Raw genomic sequence first — 21,309 nt, 5'->3', positions numbered from 1 at the left:
GAAATTTATATATGTTTAGAAAATTTTAATGTTATTAGTGTAACACAAATATGATGTTGTATATATAGTATGTATGTGATAAATGTAATGTACTTGATTTCGGACCCCGGAAGACTAGCTGGTGCCATTGGTATCAGCTAATGGGGATCCTTTTTAAATGGAATAAGACAACATGTGAATGAGACACTAAGTCTGGCCTACCTGGTCCCCTAAAAACAGTGCTTTACATCAGCCATATCTTTGTTCTCCATTAGAACAGTGGAACCTCTACAGAACCATCTTTGTTCTCCATTAGAACAGTAGAACCTCTACAGACACAACCTCTACAACCTAAATAGTGCATTAAAACAAATCAGTAAGATAATGTAAAATAAAAGTGAAAACAGCTATATGATGTATCTTTAAACAGTAAATGAACTGTAAAATACTGTGAAATTAATAAAGTTCAAACTGTATTTTTCATTAACAGTACAAAGCTGTAAATGTCGGCGACAGTATAATAATGTTAATTTTACAGTAACATAAAGGCAACCCTGCTGCCAGTTCTTTACTGGGAGATTCTTAACAGTGTGTGAATGAGACAGAGACAGAGAGGTCTGGCCTACCTGGTCCTGGGCCGGGCCTTATATATAGTAGGAGCTGTTACTCACTGTACTGTGCCAGGTATAAAAAAGGATATGGCCATTCGGTGATCTTTTTGGCGTATTTTCTGACGAAGTTATCCTCACTGAAGATGAAGAGCGAGCGGTTGACAGTGAAGCAGTTCTGTCGCACTGGGATGGGGTTATAGAGGGCCATGGTCCGGGCTCTCTGCGCCATAGACTGCTTGTACACTCTCTGGCCCCCGGGTCCTCCGGGTGGACCGTGGCCATGACCGTGGCCGTGACCGTGTCCGTGACCGTGTCCGTGAGGTCCTCCTTGCCTGCTCCCGCCTCGGCCGCCAGGGCCTCCGCCACCACCGCCAGGGCCTCCGCCACCGCCACCACCACCACCGCCATACCTGGACGGCACTTCGTCTCCGAACCGCGCCATTCTCTACACACCGAAAGCCAATCTTCACGAAGCAGCAGCGGAGAAGAAGGAGACCAATGCTCAGCTGTGCAGCCACACAACATTACATCCCATCTGGGTCGGAACGTCTCTTATGCACAAAACGGGTTTGTCTTTGTAAAGAAAAGCTGAAGATGAACACCTGAGAGCAGATCTCAGAGATGCTTTCTGCAGACGAGGATTGTGGGTGTGAGGAAATGCAATGTGTAGTGGGTTGGCTGGCTGGTTGCTCTGCAGGGTATATATGCTGTAGGGTGTCTCGGTCTCAGTCGCTTCTTATTGTGTCCCTATGAAGCAGGAGTCGCCTCCAACATGGAATCATGTGGAGACTGTCCATGAATGTTTCATGTTGTCCATGGTCGGTTGCTTCATGCCTGCCTCAGAGCCTCCTGCACCTCTCTGCTGGACCACTTATTCATTTACTCTCATGACAGCAATGTAACCGCCTCTCTAATGTCACACAGGCCTCAATAAAGAAATCAGTCGACAATAAAATGTTAAATAATTCCCCTCCTGCAGCTGTAGCCGTCAGTGACGTTCAACTCTGCATGTTGGAGACTTGAAAAGGTATTGAAAAAAAGGGACTACTATTATTTATTTATATAAGAAACATCCGCAATGTTTGGCACAGTGTGTGTGGCGATACTAGTTACAGTTATCTTTATTCTAGCAGTGCGCTCTGATAAAAAGCCTGGAGACTAAATGTGACATTTGTTATCAATGCGTCTTTTTTTTTTCTCAACCTCGAGTAGAAAGGAGAAAGAAAAATACCGTTTTCCTTTGAAATGTCCGCGTCATTGTTGTCGAGAGATGCTGAAGATGAAATATTTTTTCCTCAAATGAATGTGGTACAATCCTCCCTCATCTTCTTCTTCTCCATCACCTGCGCGTCGTCAAAGACAAAGGTACGACGGCCGCTTCTCCTCCTCCGTCGCCGTCTTGCAGCCTCTCATGTCTTTGGTTTGGGCTGGTCGAGGTGCAGCAGAGCCGAAAGAGTCCCTCACCATCCACCATCCACCATCCACCGCCCAGAAAACAAGTCTCTACCTCCGTCCGCACCGATGAGCCTGAATGTCCTGCAAGCGCGTCCTTTCTCCGTCTCTCATTGGAGCAGCTAGAGCTCCTCACGGCCTCCTCTACGGACAGACGGACGGATGGATAGATGGATAGAGAGATGGATGGATCGGTGAATGGATGGAGACTAAAAAATAAATGAAAGGGAGGAGACCGGCTGTCTCTTTGGAATTCAGTCCGCGCGCAAAAAAAATCTCTGCCTTTCAGTTTTTGCGTGAACTATAATGATGAGAAGGCTGATCGGGTCTGCAGCCGCAGCACATGACGCACGCAGCTCCTCCAACTTCCAGCAGACGTGTGTGTGTGTGTGTGTGTGTGTGTGTGTGTGTGTCACGGACGGAGGCATCGACACACACACAGCCTGTTTATTCTAAGGTGCTTCAGCCCTGCCCAGCCTGGACCTCTCTGCTGCTGGAGCTCTCCACATGCAGCTCCACATCAGTCTCTCATAATGCGTAAAAGAGGCTGCTGGCAGACAGAGAGAGAGGATGAGCTGACATCTGTGTGACTGTTATCTCATTCTCCTTCCACCTCTGTATGCTTCATATAAATACCTATAATAATAATAATAATAATAATAATATGCTTATTATTATTATAGCCAGATGCGCGTGCACAGCGTGTGTGTGTGTGTGTGGAGAAGAGTTTGGGTGTTGGCATCATGCAGCTTCATCATGCAGCTTCATCATGCAAAAAAACAGATCTACAGCTGCAACCCCAAAGCTGACAATGGCTGCGCGCACACGGGCTCGTGAGCAAGCAGAAGAAGAAGTACATGCGCGTTAAAAAAAAAGTGCGCGCGCGAGTCTGCGTGTGTTTGTTAGGGAAGGTGGAGAGCGAGGGGGGGGGGGGAGGGGGGGAGGCTATTCTTAGAAACAGACATTTGGAAATTAATGGACGAAGAGAAGAGAGCTCTCTCCCTCTCTCTCTCTCTCTCTCTCTCTCTGAGAGGATCTTCTTCTCTGGCTCCCTCCTCCTCCTCTTCCTCCTTTCCTCCTCCTCTCTTCACCTCTCCTCCTCCTCTTCCTCCTCCTCCTCCTCTCCTCTCCTCTCCTCTCCTCTCCTCTCCTCCTCTCCTCCTCTTCTCCTCTCCTCCTCATTTCTACTCTCCTAATCTCCTCTCCTCTCCTCCCACTCTCCTCCTCCTCCTCTCTCCCTCTCCTCCTCCTCCTCTCCTCCTCTCCTCTCCTCTCCTCTCCTCTCCTCTCCTCTCCTCTCTTCCTCTTCCTCCTCCTCCTCCTCCTCTCTCCCTCTCCTCCTCCTCCTCTCCTCCTCTCCTCTCCTCTCCTCTCTTCCTCTTCCTCCTCCTCCTCCTCCTCTTTTTCTTAGAGCTCCACCAGAACAGTGGTGCCTGTTCAAGGTGCGACCGCATGCTTTGCGGTAGAGTTCTGGCACAACAGAGACTTCCTATGACATAACACAGAGGAATCAAAGTGGCTGGACGACGCCGTATAGAGATAATAAGAACATTAATACTGATTCTATGCTCAGACGTGTCATTTTATAGGTAAATCTCCTCAGTTTCAAACCTCAAAGGATCAGCAGCCTGATTATATTTCCATCTTTGATAGTAAAGAATGATTTTCTGGTCATGGAGAGTGAAGAAGAGAGAAGAGGAGGAGGAGGAGGAGGAGGAGGAGAGGAAGAAGGCTTTAGAAGCACAACATCACAGGGACATCTCTTCTATTAATCTATTGTGTGACCTGATTGATTGAGTCCAGGAATAGCCGCCGCCTCTGTGAATGCATGCATGGGAAATGATCTTATACATAGAGATTTAAGGGTGACCGCGGGAGGAGAGAATGAATTCACCTCTCTCTCTCTCTCTCTCTCAAAGATAGATATTGAATCAGGAGAGAAAACACGACAATCAATGACAGCGCGACCTTAAACCATCTATCCGATATGTCAGAGAAGGGATCGGTTTGCTTTGTGTCCACTTAAAGAGAAGCTTCCGGCCGGCAGGGCCAGTCTGACCCCAGCACAAGGGCAGGGACAGACGGATGGACGGATGGATGGATGGATGGATGGATGGATGGATGGATGGATGGATGGATAAATGGATAGATGGATAGATAGATGGATGGATAGATGGACGGATAGATGGATGGATGGATGGATATATGGATAGATGGATGGATGGATGGATATATGGATAGATGGATGGATGGATGGATATATGGATAGATGGATGGATGGATAGATAGATGGTTAGATAGAAAGATAGATAGATGGATAGATGGAGAGATAAGTGCTGTAGCCTCCTGCTATATAACCTTACTGCCTTCACTTCAGGACCATGGACAGTGCCATAAAATCGATGGATGGATGGATGCTAGATGGGTAGATGGGTAGATGGATAGATGGATGGATGGATGGGTAAATGGATAAATGGATAGATAGATGATAGATGGATGGATGGATAGATGGGTAGATGGATGGATGGATAGATAGATGGATGGATAGATGGATAGATGGATGGATAGATGGATAGATGGATAGATAGATGGATAGATGGATAAATGCTGTAGCCTCCTGATATAACCTTACTTCCATCACTTCAGGACCACGGACAGCGCCACAGAATCAGCCCTATAGCGCCCTGATGTCGTGGCCGTTTCAGGACCATGGAGAGCGTCTCTCTACAAGACCTCTTCATCCTCCAATAACTATGAAACCATGAGAGAGTACTAACACCATTAATTAACATGGAGCCCACCAGCACCGCAGCTCGTGACTGAGCAGCGTGTGAATGATTGTGTGTTGATGGGGGGAGGAGGGGGTTTGATGATGAGGGCTGACTCCCATCCCATGCAGCTCGTCAGTTACTGGATGAGAGATGTCACCAATAGGGGAAGAACTATTCAGAAGTCTATTCTGATACTACAGAATACTACAGCATAGAAGTAGTCTGTTACAGGTAAAAGTCGTGCATTCAAAATTTATTTATTTTGCACAAATTAAAGCCGCAGTAGGCAGTATATATATTAGCATCATTGGGAAACAATCCCATAATAACCTTTCAGCATATTGTAATTCAAGTGTTCTGAGAGAAAACTAGACTTCTGCTCCTCATCATGGCTCTGTTTTCAGGCTTTAAAAAATCTAGTCAATGACGGGAGACTTTGACCAATCACAGGTCATTTCAGAGAGAGAGAGAGAGCGTTCCTATTGGCTGTGCTCCGGTCATGTGGCCAGAACTTGGCGTTCCTTCACCAGATTTCACAATGGCGACGGCGCAAACTTTCTCATTTTCCAGCTAAACCATGCACTACAAGATGATTCTGAAAACATCTGAGGAGAGAAATAGGCATTAACGTAACAGAATATTGATTCATATTTGATCAGCGCTGCCTAGTTTGACCGTTTGGTCGGAGTTCAGAGTGATTGACAGCCGGCTCTCATAGACGGCAGCTGGACAGCAGACCTCAGATCAGCTCTTACTGCTTGTTTTCCTCCGGTCTGTGAAATCTTGCAGATGCCGTTAGGAGCACTGGAGGACACTGGAAGACATCGGAGGACAACGAGGCACTTGATTTTTTTCAGGTTACCTGTTTCATGCAGTACTGTCAGGATACAGCGTTATAGCAATATGTTTTATAAAAAATAACTTGTTTTAATCATATTTGCTCCAATCTCGCCTACTTCAGCTTTAAGACTACACAACATAACAAAATAAATAAATAAATAAATAATATACAGTGCAGGAAGAGGCAAAAAACCCACACAGGCTTATGTGAAGCCTCCACCTACAGACAAGACCACATACACACCATACACACCAGAAACATCTCAGGTGTCTAAACAAATTCAGCTAAAGCTAAAGAAAAAAACTACAAACAATTGCAGCGAGCATATATGAAATATATCTGTTATATCTTGTGTGTGTGTTCGTGTGTGCGTGTGTGTGTTTACAGTTTGGGTGTGATGATCTGTGAAATTATACCCATTGGCCTTCAGAGCTGCAGCCCTTTGGAGGAGCAGCAGCCGTCTGTCCAACCCTGTTATTCCATACAGCCGGCACGAGAAGCGCTGAAGAGCAACAACGTCTCCCAGGCCACGCATGCATTAAACATCGTTTCACCTCACAGGAACACATATAACACTGTCTCTATAGAAGACACGGAGATACAGGATCATCTCTGTGTATTTATAGCGTTATTTGACTGAGAAAAATAATGCAACATGACACCCTAAAAAATGTGACCTATGGTAACAAAGTGACACATAATATAATTGAATAGATTTTACTACTACAAATTTGATTAAAAAGTATTGAATAAATTAACAACATTTAAATAAAAATAATTAGTAAATCCTAATTAATTTCCCAAGGAAAACTGATTTATATTTACTGCAAATCTGGGTGAAATTGATTTATATTAATTAATTATCTGGGTGAATTTTATTTATATGAATTAATTTTCTTGGTGAAATTTATTTATATTTATTATTATCTTGGTGAAATTGATTTATATTTATTAATTATCTTGGTGAATTTTATTTATATGAATCAATTTTCTTGGTGAAATTAATTTATATTCACAAATTATTTTTGGTGAAATTTATTTACATTAATTATTATCTTGGTGAAATTTATTTATATTTATTAATTATCTGGGTGAAATTGATTTATATTCAGAAATTATTTTTGGTGAAATTAATTTATATTTACTTATTATTTGGATAAAAATGATTTGGATTCACTAAATAAAAAAAATATATCCACTAATATTTTAGCACATTGTTGCTTGAATCTATTTAATAATATTGAATGTCACTTTGTTGCCACACATTTTCTATGTCTAATCTACTCAATATCAGGCCTATTTGGTGCCACAGTTTAACTTAAATTGGGCCAACAGATCACAATGTATAAGTACAGCAGGTATACATTTATTTGAGCCACTTTATCTTAACAAGTTGCAAAATGCAAAAATACAACAATAATTATTATGGGTATTGTTTAACACTCTGTTTGGATGCTGAGATCTGTGAGAGAAGCAGCAGCAGTAGCATCTAGTAAAATAAAAGGTAACGATTCAGCACAACTAGCTGGAGAAAAGTAATTAAACTAGTGATGACATGTTCTCTTGTTGTTGTTCTTTCCTCTGTCAGATGTTCAAATGGTGGTGTGTAGCTGTGAGGCTGAGGGCTCTGAGGCGAAGGGCCTAAAAAGGAGTGTCGTGACTCAATGATTCATAAGGCTGAATAATTCAATGGCTGGATGCATGTAGAGCACTCCGCCCCTGCTGAACCCGGTCCTCCCCAGACCCAGTGCAGACTAAAACCTCTGCAAGACTGGTCAAACACACAACATCATCAGTTAATGACATATTACAGTATACTGTATGTCACAAATGCTGTTTTGCCATCTTTACATAACCAGAGTGAAAAGTAAGGTAGGTGTAGATTCAACTGTCCAACCTTAGAAAACTGGGTCACATGCTGTGTTTAGTTTAAAGGTCCCATATTGTAAAAAGTGAGATTTTCATGTCTTTTATATCATAAAGCAGGTTTAAGTGCTTTATAAATACTGTTAAACTATCAAAACTCTCAATATACGGAGAAATACACACAGCCCGTATTCAGAAATTGTGCGGTTGAAACAAGCCATCAGGATTCCTGTCCATTTGTGATGTCACAAATATACAATATTTAGACCAGGCAACAAAACTACAACTTCTTTAGGTTTAGGCAACAAAACTACAACTTCTTTAGGTTTAGGGAACAAAACTACAAAAAAACATTCCCAAGTCTAAAATGTGTTTTTTTTTATTTTCTTTTTATTTTATTCTTCAGGTTCTCAGCTTTCAGATGATGTATAAACCCCCACGATCCCAACTGACTTTACTGTCTTTCAGAGGCTTTAGTAGGTTGAGTTTTAGGGCGAGAGTGAAGATACAGAAATCATACGAAACTAGAAAAACTAAATGAATCCATTGGTACCAACCATATCATGCTAACATGTTGGAAAGGAGGTTAAATAACGCTCCAAATTTGGGCTAAATTTTTGGCACGGAAAAACAAAAAGGAAGTGTGTTATTTTCACCAATTCTAAAAATGGTTTGTATTTTAATTTTTCTGCATACTGGGGTCCCTGAACAGTCTTGAATTCCATAAATTGGGAATCACTGTAAAGCTGAGACTCTTGTGAATCAAATGAGCCCAACTGTATTCATGTGTGATGATGTTAGTCCCCATAGGAGACATTTCATTGTAGTGAGACCATTTTTTTAAACTTGACCTCACTGTATAAAATGACCTGTGGTGACCTCTAGGATAATCACAGCCTCATGAAACTTTACAGCCACAAACTAGAGACCTAGAGCATTCAGAGGATGGATGGATCAAACTAGAGACCTAGAGCATTCAGAGGATGGATGGATCAAACTAGAGACCTAGAGCATTCAGAGGATGGATGGATCAAACTAGAGACCTAGAGCATTCAGAGGATGGATGGATCAAACTAGAGACCTAGAGCATTCAGAGGATGGATGGCTTTCCTAGCTAGATTGACAATAATTTTATGACTAAAAAAACTTGACGCACAGTGCTGAGCAGCAAATTAATCTTCAGGTTTCCAGCTTTCAGATGATGTACACCACTTCTATAGGACATCTACTGTTGGCCTGCTATCTCCCCCTAAAGACCCCCTGTAAAAAAGACAAAAACGTCTCTATTGTGGGTCTCAGAGGGTTAAAGCAGTACCCCCTCAAACCTGTGAACAGACTTTGATGTGTAAAATTGGTGGAGTTCCCCTTTAAGTTTCTTTCATCTCACACCCTTTCCCTTACAATTACCTTCTTTATGTTAAAACTAAACTATCATCTCTGTGCTCTGGTATCTGTACCTCTCCTACCAAAGTGCTACAATAACAACCACTCCGTCCTACTTTATTAATATTTCATGATCTTATGATGCATATGTCTGACTTCTCGGTGCTCATCATTGTGCAGACGGGTCTCACACCCGTATCCTTCCACGCTGACCACTGCCAAAGCATTTCATCCAGTCATTTTCAGTTTAATTGCATGATTCAACAGAATGTACATAATGACGCCTGCAGGGCGAGCTGACGGACGGTAACGTGGCGAATCGTAGAAGCTTTAAATGAGTGCACCAACTGGGAATGAGGATATGAACCCAAAACACTCATCATGGCTGGATGAATGTTATGCTGGGGGCAGCTACGTGGCAACCAACAATGAAATGGGCATGTCATCAGTTGTATGTGTGTGTGTGTGTGCGTTGGAGGAGGAGGAGGAGGAGAGGGTGGGGGGGGGTTAGTGTTATTGTGGATGCTCACTGACCGAGACCAACAGCAGACTCACAGAAGGAGCACTAATAATCCTTGTGTATATATATATATATATGCAGTGGATGTGTTTGGATGTTACATGGCTCATGTTTGTGTGAGTTCGGCGGATCGACCAAATACAGCTAGATAAGAAGTTTTCAGCCTGATGATGCATATTTAAACATCCAGAATGGTTAACCTACTCAGAAGTAGGGTAACGCAGCTGGTCCTGCACAAGCACAATCTTCTTCCTCCATCTGTTTCTCCCCGACAGTTAGACCCCTCCTCCTCAGATCGGATCTATCTGATACTGAGTTTAAACATCACTTTTAAGTTTCCACAGATTCCCTGTGAAGGTAAAGGAGATGTCCCACTTTCTTTGTATGCCGGTATCTCACTAACAAAGGGTTTGCCTGGAAGAGAAAGAGAGAGAGAGACAGAGAGAGAGAGAGCGAGCGCAGTAACCTGTCCTTAGTGGTAAATAGGCCAGTGTGTTTTTTTCGGGGGAATCTCTTGTGAGGATGAAGTCACCACTCTATCTGCTCTCAGAGCTCTCTGAGCTCTCTATTTGTTCATACTCCATATCTTTTTCAACCCTTCACATAGTATTTTATTTTGAAAAACATGACAGGGTAACACATCCCAGATTACAAAATCAAGGAAGACAAAATACTAACATTTCACACTATTGTATTTTCTATTCTATTTCTATTTCTGTTTTCTATTTTCTGTATTTCTTTAACCCTCTGAGAACCACAATAGAGCCGTTCTAGTCTTTTTTTAGGGGGGTCCAGAGGGTCTTTAGGGGAGATAGCAGGTCAACAGTAGATGTCACATAGAAGTGGTGTACATCATCTGAAAGCTGGAACCTGAATATTAATTTGAGAAATAAATAAATAATAATAATAAATTGTTAAAGTGTGTAAGAGCTTAGAACATTATGATAGAAGTATATGATGGTCATTCTCATGCTCTATTATGTCTCATAAGTTGTTGCAGCAATTTTTGGGTTGATACCATTTGTTACACAGATTTGGTGCTAAATTTAACCATTTTTAACCACTGGAGAATTGATAAAAATGATCAATAATCCCTCCAAAATACCACATTAAGTCACCAAGACTTTGAGGAACACCATAGGAAAAGCCATGCTGTGATTTGGGATCAAAAACGTTTTGACATTTTGAGATTTCTGCAAGAATTGCAATTTGTCGGCGATTGGAAGGCGAGCACTTGTGTTGTGTAAACTGCTCAGAAACCCCCTTATTGTCAATCTAGCTAGGAAAGCCATCCATCCTCTGAATGCACAAGAGTCTCAGCTTTACAGTGATGCCTAATGTATGTAACTCAAGACTGTTTAGGGACCCCATATGCAGAAATATTCAAACACACCATTTTAGAATAGGAGACAATAACACATTTATACTGCATGTGATTATCATAAAGTGGGCATGTCTGTAAAGGGGAGACTCGTGGGTCCCCATAGAACCCATTTACATTCACATATCTTGAGGTCAGAGGTCAAGGGACCCCTTTTAAAATGGCCATGACAGTTTTTCCTCGCTAAAGTTTAGCCCAACTTTGGAGCATTATTTAGCCTCCTTCTCGACAAGGATTCTTTAGGTTTTGTAGTTTCATATGATATCTTCACAGATGTGTCTATTAGCCCTAAATCTGAACCTACTAGAGCCTCTGAAAGACAGTAAAGTCAGTCGAGGGTTTCAGGGGGTTAATCATTTCTGTGTATTCTATTCCTAGATTTTTTTTCCTCCCAACAGATTTCCTTATTGATTTGATTCTACTATTGTTCAGTTGTGTATTTCTTTTTTGTCTGATTATTGTGGAGGCTAAGTTATTGTTACCTTAAGAAATACGAGTTATTCATCTGAGCAACATCCAAGTGCTTGTAATCAAACTTCCTGCACCATGTAATACATTCCAATAAGCAGCCCTGAAGCCAGTTGGTTTTATCCACCTGTATTTATACACTACGAGGTAGACAGATTAGAAACACTGTTTCCTCTCTGAATGTTTTACTCTGAAGGTTTTCACCAGATGTTGGCACAGCTGGAGTGGACTACACTGACCTGAGTGTATTTACAACCATGAATGCGTCTTCACTGCCCTCCAGTGGCCACAGGGAAGAACTGCAACAGCTGCAGTCACTCTTCTCTCTTTAGTGAGTGTTCACATCCTGAAGTGATGAGAGCAACAGAGAAAGAAGAAGGGTTGTTAAGTATTTAGTGAGCTTCTTTCGAGGCTGAGCACTGCAGGCAGGCCTGGTAGCATGCACATACAGATAAAATACAAAACACATACACTGATGCAAGAATATGGTCAACAGTTATTGACGGCAAATTAAAATTTGTCACCACTGTCCATTGTTGTCTGCTTCTCTGGCCTTCACAGGATATCATATGTGTTTACCAATATGAGACAATGAGTAAGTCTGCATGTCTATATGAATTGCTGTCATGTTCCTAATTTTTGTATGTCATATAGGGGGGACATACATGGGATTTTAATATTTAAATTTTTATTCTGTATATTTTTGAATCTGGAAGGAACTTTGTGTTTAAGCTTGACAAGTGCTATATAAATTATTATTATTATTATTAATATTACTACACTAGTTGACTAGGCTACTTATCTCTACTTTCTTATGTAAAACTAAAAAATAAACATGTTTTTTTTCCATAGAACAGAGGAAAATTATTTTATAAATGATAGAGATTGATAAATGATTAATTTCAACCAATTACTCTTTTTTATATATATTTGTGTATATATATATATAATTTTTATTTTATTTTATATATATATAATATTCATATGTATATATAAAATAATAATACAAAATAATACATATATTTAAAATAAAAATAATACAATTTTATATATATATATATATAATATAAAATTATAGATTATATATATATAATATAAAATTACATATATATATATATATATGGTCTCCCTTTTACCAGTCAAAAAATACAAAAAAATATATATACATATGCACACACACGTGTATATACGTATATGTATACATGTGTATATATATATATATATGCCACAGGACAAACACACGCCATCATTTTGGTGACAGTATTTTTTTTTATTTATATTTATTATTTATTATTATTATTATGTTATTTATTAGAAAATAATTTCTACTCTCAACTTTATTTAGATTGAGAAACACTTTTTTTTAATTTTATTTTCTACTCACACAGGGCAGAGGAATCCTGTATTGATGCGCCGGAAGACTACAGCCCCCACAATGCATTGCGTTTGCAACATGGAGTCTTACATAGCTGCATGACTTCTGTCAACAAAACTAAGACAGCAGCTGAAGGTAGAGAGGAGAGAGTATAGCGGTGCGCTCATAACATATCATATGTAACATATAGAGGGACAGGAGGATGGAAGGGTTGCTCACATTGATATTAAAACGAGTCCACAGAGCAGCAGTAGCTCACCTCCTCCTCCAGCAGCGGCTCAGCGGCCTGTCTCCTCTCCGGGATCAGCCTCTCATCGTCGGCTCCAGCCGGGAGCTCGAGAAGAGACTCGGCTCCCAGGTGGAGGTGAAGACGGCCTTCATCACCGAGGAGGAGGAGGAGGCTTTCCTGCTGGAGCTGGAGCCAGGCCTGAAGAAGAAACGCTACGAGTACGACCACTGGGACGATGTGAGTTCTGTTTGTTCTGTTCACAGGTAACCTGCCAGGGCTGTTCACAGGTAACCTTCCAGGGCTGTTCACAGGTACCAGGGAGCACCTGGAGCACATCATTAAGCCCAATTAGTAAAGTCATTTATAGGTTAAAGGACAGTTCACCCCTTTTTATTTTAATTTAATTTAAATATATAATATGTATATATATATATATATATATACATATGAAATAAAATAAAAATAATAATACATATATATATATATATATATATATATAAAATTAAAATAATAAAATTGTGTGTATATATATATATATATATATATATATATATATATATATATATATATATATATATATATATATATGCATGCACACACACTTTGCAGCCTCTCTAAACACTGTCCACCAGTTTGGTTTGGTTTGCGTGTACTGGCCTACTGGTACCAATAACAATTTGTTACATTCTACGTCACAAAATCTGAAATTAAGCAAGAATGCAACACATGCATGCAACAGACTCATAAATTCACACCTATATACTTTAAATTCTTATGAAATGTTTTCAGCGGCTCAAGGTGACGTACAGTACAACCACAGTCTGTGTGTGAATCATTACTAAACATCATTTTACTCATTAGTTAGAGCACGAATGTATTTGTAATGACCGTGACACTGACTTCATTTGTGTTGCGTTCACTTCCCCCCGTCATTTAGGCTATTCACGGGTACCGAGAGACTGAGCGCGCGAGGTGGGGGCCGGCGTGTGAGGAGGTCTTGAATCGTGTCCGGTCTGTAGCGTTCCCTGAAGGTAGTCCACTCCTCGGGCCTGTGCACATTCTAGATCTGGACAAGACCGGCTACATCAAGCCTCACATTGACAGCGTCAAGGTAGGTTTCTCTGCATCCACACATGGATCATATCCTCATCAGCACTGGAACTATTCTCTCTGTGTCTTTTTGAAGTTCTGTGGTTGCACCATTGCTGGGTTGAGTCTCCTGTCAGACAGCATCATGCGCTTGGTGAAGGAGGATGCTGCCGACGAATGGCTGGACCTGCTGCTGCCCCGACGCTCCCTCTACATACTGAGGTTCACTATATATATGCTGCACATCATCATGCACTCATACTCTGCAGGATACATCGAACTTTAAACAGTGCAGTAATGTGTTTCCTCCCGTTCTCTTTTCACCCGTTCAGGGATCAGGCCAGATTTAACTTCACGCACCAGATCCTGAAAGACGAGGAGTCGGTGTTCGGTGGACAGAGAGTGGCTCGGCTGCGTCGCATCTCCGTCATCTGTCGGAACCTTCCGGGCTAACGCTCATGGAACATGGACCTGGATTTAGAGGATTATGTCAACGATATTAAAGCAGATATTAAGCCAGATAACCAAGCTGTTTGGTTGATATACTGTTGTTATACACATCTATGGAGAAGTGTCCAGGACATTTATGCAGTTGAGACTCTCCATATTGTTCTATAGAGAAATATTGTAAGAGTATTAAAATGAACCAGCATACTGGCTGTGATGTGATTACACTGTGTTCACATTTTCAGGGATCATAATCAACTGATTATTATCAGACTCACGAGCTCACAAGTTTCATTTGAAGGCACCAACTTCCACACAACCTTCCACAACGACGACGCCGTCTCGGCTGTAGTTTGAACATCATTTCAGTAACCACTCACTGCTGCAAAGGATGTCAGCTTTAAATGTATAAAACATTATACATCTATATGTTTGTTGTGAAGTGGATATTGTGGTATTAAAGGTTTACGTGCATGTAATCTGAATTCTATCCCATGCGCTGCAGTGTTATAAATACTTACAGCTGTTTCTTAAAGATTACATGTAAACCTTTAATACCTTTAATATCCACCACAGTTTGATTCTAAATCCTGTTTTTATGTATTACCATCACTTTGGTGTGTTCTTCTACTTCTGTATAATACAGAGACTCTTGGGAATAATTTCCAAATAAAATTAAAGTGAACTTGGATTCTTGTAAGCAACTCTTATTTAAATTTATTTTATACCAACTTCTTAAAGTACTTAAACTTAATGAGTCAACTGAAATCTTCACTTCATATACTGCATGCATATTTACATTTATAAAGGTAAATCTAAAATACATTGTGGGTCGGGGCCGGGCATTTTGAGGAGGAAGAAGAGGAGGAAGATGACAAAAGGAAGATAAATGAGAACTACAGGACGGTCCATCATCATTAATCCTTTAAGGCATCAGCATGTTCATTCATTTTAGTGGAAGTTGCAAAGTTGTAGCACGTACAGCTGATTTGTTTTTAACTTTAGGCATCATCAGGACTAATGACCCACAAAGCCTGGACCTACTGTATGTGCAAAGTTTGGTTTATTTTCATGCATGAGAAGGCAGATTTCCTACGAGGAGGCAGAAGAAGAATATTGACAAAAACAAGAGTTCAACAATCCCTAATCGTGACCAGTAGATGGTAGCAGCTCATCTTCTCCATGTAAAAACATGTAGGAGGAGTCTCAAATGACCTTACACACCTAAAGCCTGTTCATCACTCCAAAGTGAAGGGTTAACAAGCCAAAAACAACCTACTTAAGATTCATAAACTTGTTAGACAGGATTGCCCACCGGCAGTCTAACAAGTCTGTGCTTCTTGTAGGCTACAACTCTCCAGTGATCCCCAGACTTGCTTCCTCTAACACACAAAGGTAAGCACCTGTATGTTACCTGTGAATCTGTCCTGATTTGTGTTGATATGATATCTGACTTTGTGTAATAATTTGGCTTTTATTAGAGCACATGAATGTAGCGTATTTATGTTGATGGGATTTATGCATTTTCTGTGTAATTCTGTAGATAGGAGATGGGGTCAGAGATCAGAGCGGGGCCGATGCGTGTCCTGGTGACCGGTGGATCTGGGCTGGTGGGTAAAGCCATTGAGCATGTGGTGCAGCGGGAAGGTAGGAAACTGGAGGGAGAAGAGTGGTTCTTCCTCTCTTCTAAGGATGCTGATCTTGTGTAAGTCGCTTCAATCATACTCTTCTACAAGCAAATGAGTCTGTAACTGATGCGTCAGGCATCCTAAGTCCTTTTTCAGACCTGAATGTTTTTCCAATCTGTATCCGGACAGAGATGTCGGGCAGACCAGGGCTGTGTTCGAGAAGTATCGTCCCACTCATGTCGTCCACCTGGCTGCAAAAGTCGGAGGACTCTACCTGCACATGAGGGAGAACCTGCACTTTTTGGTGAGATAATGACGGATCCACCACGGCTGTCAAATTGCAGAAAATAGTATTTTATTTTTTCTGTAAAAGAGGGCTCTGTGGAAAATATATCTACACCGCCTTTAAACCGTAATGACAGTCTGACACCTTCACAGAGGGACAACATCAAAATCAACGACAACGTACTGCAAACAGCCCACGAGATGGGCGTCACCAAGGTCGTGTCTTGCCTGTCCAGTTGTATCTTCCCCGACAAAACCACATACCCCATCGATGAGACCATGGTGAGCTCTTCTCCTTTATTTAAAACCTTCCTTTGCTCAGTCTAGGTCAGGGGTCAGCAACCTTTACTAGCAAAAGAGACATTTTAGGCAAAAAAAGAAAAAAAAATCTGTCTGGAGCCGCAAAACATGTGATCATTGTGATGAAGGTAACACAGTTTATAGTCTGAGTATATAGTATATAAGTCTAATGCAGTGAGGGCCAAAGAGACAATGTACTACGGAGAATTAGGGCCGCATTGAGGGAAAAAACATCTGAGATTTAAAGAAAAAAGTCATAACTTTACGTGAAAAAGGTCGCAATATTACGATAATAAAGTCATTACTTCATTAGAAAAAAAGTCGTAATATTACGAGAATAAAGTCATAACTTTACGAAAAAAAAGTCGTAATATTACGAGAATAAAGTCATAACTTTACGAGAAAAAAGTCGTAGTATTACGAAAATAAAGTGTTAACTTTACGAGAAAAAAAGTCGGAATATTACGAGAAAAAAGTCATAACTTTACGTGAAAAAGGTCGCAATATTACGATAATAAAGTCATTACTTCATGAGAAAAAAGTCGTAATATTACGAAAATAAAGTGTTAACTTTACGAGAAAAAAAGTCGGAATATTACGAGAATAAAGTCATAACTTTACGAGAAAAAAGTCGTAGTATTACGAAAATAAAGTGTTAACTTTACGAGAAAAAAAGTCGGAATATTACGAGAATAAAGTCATAACTTAACTTCATTTTTATTTATCATTGTTGTAGGTCTATGGTACGACAGAGTATTAGGGCCACATTGAGGAAAAATAAATAAATCTGAGATTTCGAGAATAAAGTCATAATATTATGAGAAAGAAAATCGTAATATCACATAAAATTACTACTTCATAATATTATGACTTTATTCTCGTTTATATATTTTATATTTATATTAAAAAATAAAAATGATCTGTCATTGATTGGCTCAGATTTCAAAGAAGGGCAATCCCAATCTTCAATGCTACTATACCCTGACAGTAATTAAGTAATTAAGCACAATTATTATTACTTTACTTACTGCCCCACTTTCATAGATACACAACGGACCGCCTCACGACTCCAATTTTGGATACTCGCACGCCAAACGGATGATTGATGTTCAGAACAGGTAAGCAGCTGTGCAGTGCAAACAAAGGTGTGGTGTAGACACAGGGATCAATCTGACATGCATTCATCCTGCAACAAAGAGCTGCGGAGGCAGCACCCGACCAGGAAAGGATAGTTTCTATTTCTGTCTTTTGTAGCTTTTATTTAACTTGTGGCTGTGCTTCATGCCTATATACAATCCACTGACTGTGAAAACATCCAGTACACTGAGCCAGGTGCTTTTCAGACCAGGTCCATTTGTGACTGTCATGAAGCACAAAGGAGCTCTAGGAGGGGTTACGTTTCTGGTTAATGATGACACAAAGACTATAACTTTCTGTTTACCGTTGAAGGTGTTGAAAGAGGGAAATGTGCCGTGTCTGACAGTGACTCTGTTTGTGTGTGGACAGGGCATACTTTCAGCAGTACGCTCATCGTTACACAGCCGTCATCCCGACCAACGTGTTTGGTCCCTACGACAACTTCAGCATCGAAAATGGTCACGTGCTTTCGGCACTCGTCAACAAGACGTACACGGCCAAAAGTGATTAACTCGGACGCACTAATTCATCTCTCTAACGCATACAAACACAGACAGAACACAGGTATTAAAAGTCTATTTCCTCCTGTTTCTCTCACAGGGGAAGGAACTCCTGTGAACGTTTGTGGCTCTGGAGCTCCTAGAAGACAGTTCATCTACTCTCTGGTATGACCTTCGGTTTTTACTGTATGTGCTTATACTGTTGGAAAGCATCAATAGTCACGGAGGTATGAGATGCCAAGGACTCGGACAACTACGATTCTCTATGGTTTCCCTGCCTGCCTAAGTGGCGGATGTCCTGACGATTTTACCCGCCATTGCCAACAATTTACCCGTATTTGGAACATAATGGAACAACTAACTTAATCAGACTGTTATTATATTGTAATTCACAGAGGTTTTTATTGAATTACATTATGGTGCGTTCAAGCTCTACTCAGTAAACATTTTAATATTTATACGTAATCTTGTAAAATGTAGTTTTTGATGAATAAATCCAGATGTTTGAAGGAGATGTTTTCACAGCAATAGAAAATAGAATATAAGAAATAGGACCGGTTTAACTTCCTAACGCTAGCTCTAAGCAACTTATAAAAAAAACATACAAAGCAAATAAATACAATCATTTATTTCATCATCTGAATTGTGTTTTTATGCAAATAACCACTATAGATAGATATTTAATATTTTTGACAGTTGTAATGTAGCACAACATGTTTATATAAATGTCAAATTGCAATAAAAATATTTTGTCTCTAAAATCTATGAATAATCGTGATCTCAATATTGATCAAAATATTATCATTTGGCCATAACGGTGCAGCCTTATCTCTGACGGTGTTAAGATAAAACAATGTCTGTGCTAATCCTTTGCTCTCAGGATTTGGGTCGTCTAATCGTTTGGGTCCTGAGAGAATATGAAGAAATTGAGCCCATCATCCTCTCTGGTGAGCTTAGAGAGCGATATAAAGTGAGGTGTGAGACACAGAGGTAACTATATGTACACTTCATTCACCTCTTGTCACTGTGGATTTCTCTGCAGTGGGTGAAGAGGATGAAATCTCAATCAAAGAGGCCGTGGATATGATCGCAAAGGCTCTGGACTTCAAGGGCAACATACACGTATCCTTTCAACAGTCCCCTGTATATACTATGATCCTACATAGACCAGTTCATCATACTGAGGTGGTTTTACTTCTGACATACTTTAGTTAACCCGGGATGCACCATGGATGTATTAAGAAAACTGGATACAGCGTTGGAGAAGGGACCCCGTTCATTCCTATGAGAGTTGATCAGTGTTTTGTTTTTTTGTATTTTTTATTTTTTTTTGTATTCACCTTTCACAATTTATTTTTATATTATTGTTATAATGTAAAATATTTTTGCAGCATTGTAATGAAAAATCTGAACATGCGATTATATTGCATTGAATTTTTTAAATAAAGTATTAATAAATAAATAAATAAGTCAAAATGGCGTTAATGCAGACGTTATAGTGTAAATTATTTCAAAATAAAACTTGCAATGTACACAGAAAAAAAACAAAACGTAAGTTTCTCAGTGGCTTTTTTGTTTGTTTCGTTACAGTTTATTTGTTGTATAATTTATAATATATTTTTATATTATTTTTATACTGTAAAATATTTTTGTAGAATTGTAATGAAAAATCTGATCATGCGATTATATTGTATTGAAATAAAATAAATAAAATAAATAAAATAAATAAAATAAATAAATTAGTCAAAATGGCGTTAATGCAGATGTTATAGCATACTCCCACTTCTGGTAAATTATTTCAAAATAAAACTTTCAACGTACACAGAAAAAAAAGACTTAAAAAACTTTAAAATGATTTAAATAAATGAACTATTAGAGTGTTCGTACTGGGGAGTTTATTCCCCTAAAAATAAATGATCTGCTGAGTAACAGACGTCTCTTAGTTCCCCTTTAAAGCAATCTTTGTTCTTGAGCAACCACTTTCAAAGGAGGCTTTATTTTTCTAAATAAATATGAATTGAAATCATACCACGCTGCCTGTAGCAGAGTTAAAATCCAGTCTCTCCTTGACCCCCCTAACATCAGTTTGACACCACCCTGTCTGACGGCCAGATGAAGAAGACAGCCAGCAACGCCAAGCTAAGACGCTACCTACCCGACTTCACCTTCACACCTCTTGAAGAAGGTCAGAGTTCACCGTACTGTACTTCATCGTGACAAAGAAGTACAGAAGTGCTGCACTTGTGTAATGGAAATTCAATTAATATTCCAAGATGAATCCGAATGAACGTTGAAATAAGGATCTCAAACAGATGAAATGTCTTTGTTGTATTTTATTCTTGCAAGAAGAGGCACTGCAGGAGATTATTACAATGTGACTATATAGAAATCTACAACAGGGACTGTGAGATAAGGAGTTGTTTTGCACAGATAAGGAGTTGTTTTACTCAGACAGTGTCCCAGTAAAAGTCAACACTCAGTACTTTCCCACTACATGAGACGAAGAGCACACAGACAGGAACACTGTTGCATAAAGAGACATCATTACATAAGTCAATTTATTTATGTGCCAAAAAAACCTAGACTAGTCTGTGCTTCTTCACATACAAATGAGAGCTTTGAATGAATATTTGCATGCACCCTCAGCCTGGTGAAGGTGATTTTGACTTGTTTTTGTTGTCTCTCTCCTTCTAGCTATAAAGATGACCTGCGACTGGTTCGTGGCCAACCCCGACATCGCCCGGACATAAAGTGACCGAACGCTGGAGCTGATAAATAACACTGTTCTTTGCTTCTGGTGTCAAGCAAGTTGTTATCACTGTGCAATATTTGATTTACATTAAACAACGCTGAACAGATTCTCTAGTGTACTGGAGCCTCTACATCTTTTAACCTTTAAGGAATTTATTAGATTTCAGCTACACTTGTCTGTCAAAAGTTTCATCGTTTGGACCATAATGTAATAATCATATAGTCATAGAAACATCATCCCATAGTAATCCGTCACTCCGTCATAGGCAAATAAGGAATACCTTGCAAAACACAGC

The 21,309-nt window shown here is 39.9% G+C and overlaps 3 protein-coding genes across 17 annotated transcripts in view; 2 read left to right on the top strand and 1 right to left on the bottom strand.

Moving 5' to 3' along the window:
• The window catches only part of cacna1aa (calcium channel, voltage-dependent, P/Q type, alpha 1A subunit, a), a 132,159-nt gene extending 129,663 nt beyond the window's left edge, over positions 1–2,496 (bottom strand). For 9 of the 15 annotated variants that reach the window (XM_037792915.1, XM_037792927.1, XM_037792920.1 and 6 more), the window contains exon 1: positions 680–2,494. In XM_037792915.1, coding sequence (XP_037648843.1) covers positions 680–1,032 — 353 coding nt within the window. In that variant the 5' untranslated portion in view covers positions 1,033–2,494. Of the gene's footprint in view, positions 1–679 lie in introns of all 15 variants that reach the window. The other 6 variants (XM_037792922.1, XM_037792926.1, XM_037792929.1 and 3 more) reach the window with 3 other exon arrangements.
• A 10,198-nt stretch (positions 2,497–12,694) lies between these two features.
• Positions 12,695–15,103, top strand: alkbh7 (alkB homolog 7). Its single transcript, XM_037793477.1, has 4 exons — positions 12,695–13,113; positions 13,814–13,987; positions 14,063–14,187; positions 14,298–15,103. The coding sequence occupies exons 1-4, from the start codon at positions 12,850–12,852 to the stop codon at positions 14,416–14,418; spliced, it is 684 nt and encodes a 227-aa protein (XP_037649405.1). The 5' UTR covers positions 12,695–12,849; the 3' UTR covers positions 14,419–15,103.
• Positions 15,104–15,470: 367 nt separating this feature from the next.
• LOC119501873 (GDP-L-fucose synthase-like) lies at positions 15,471–21,121 on the top strand. The gene is made up of 11 exons (XM_037792558.1): positions 15,471–15,807; positions 15,956–16,117; positions 16,230–16,344; positions 16,479–16,607; positions 17,670–17,743; positions 18,132–18,265; positions 18,363–18,427; positions 19,143–19,209; positions 19,305–19,384; positions 20,348–20,447; positions 20,957–21,121. The coding sequence occupies exons 2-11, from the start codon at positions 15,963–15,965 to the stop codon at positions 21,010–21,012; spliced, it is 975 nt and encodes a 324-aa protein (XP_037648486.1). The 5' UTR covers positions 15,471–15,807; positions 15,956–15,962; the 3' UTR covers positions 21,013–21,121.
• The last annotated feature ends 188 nt before the right edge of the window (positions 21,122–21,309 follow it).

This window comes from Sebastes umbrosus, chromosome 14 (assembly GCF_015220745.1).
Source record: "Sebastes umbrosus isolate fSebUmb1 chromosome 14, fSebUmb1.pri, whole genome shotgun sequence".
Classification (NCBI taxonomy): Eukaryota; Metazoa; Chordata; class Actinopteri; order Perciformes; family Sebastidae; genus Sebastes; species Sebastes umbrosus.
This window is presented reverse-complemented; position numbering and strand designations above follow the sequence as displayed.

Excerpts from the sequence above, each read along its gene's own strand:
- alkbh7 (XM_037793477.1), top strand. The coding sequence starts at position 12,850 with ATGGAAGGGTTGCTCACATTGATATTAAAACGAGTCCACAGAGCAGCA. Across the intron at positions 13,114-13,813 it reads AGTACGACCACTGGGACGAT|GCTATTCACGGGTACCGAGA; the intron begins GTGAGTTCTGTT and ends CCCGTCATTTAG. Across the intron at positions 14,188-14,297 it reads CGCTCCCTCTACATACTGAG|GGATCAGGCCAGATTTAACT; the intron begins GTTCACTATATA and ends TCACCCGTTCAG.
- LOC119501873 (XM_037792558.1), top strand. The coding sequence starts at position 15,963 with ATGGGGTCAGAGATCAGAGCGGGGCCGATGCGTGTCCTGGTGACCGGT. Across the intron at positions 16,118-16,229 it reads TCTAAGGATGCTGATCTTGT|AGATGTCGGGCAGACCAGGG; the intron begins GTAAGTCGCTTC and ends GTATCCGGACAG. Across the intron at positions 19,210-19,304 it reads TGAGCCCATCATCCTCTCTG|TGGGTGAAGAGGATGAAATC; the intron begins GTGAGCTTAGAG and ends ATTTCTCTGCAG.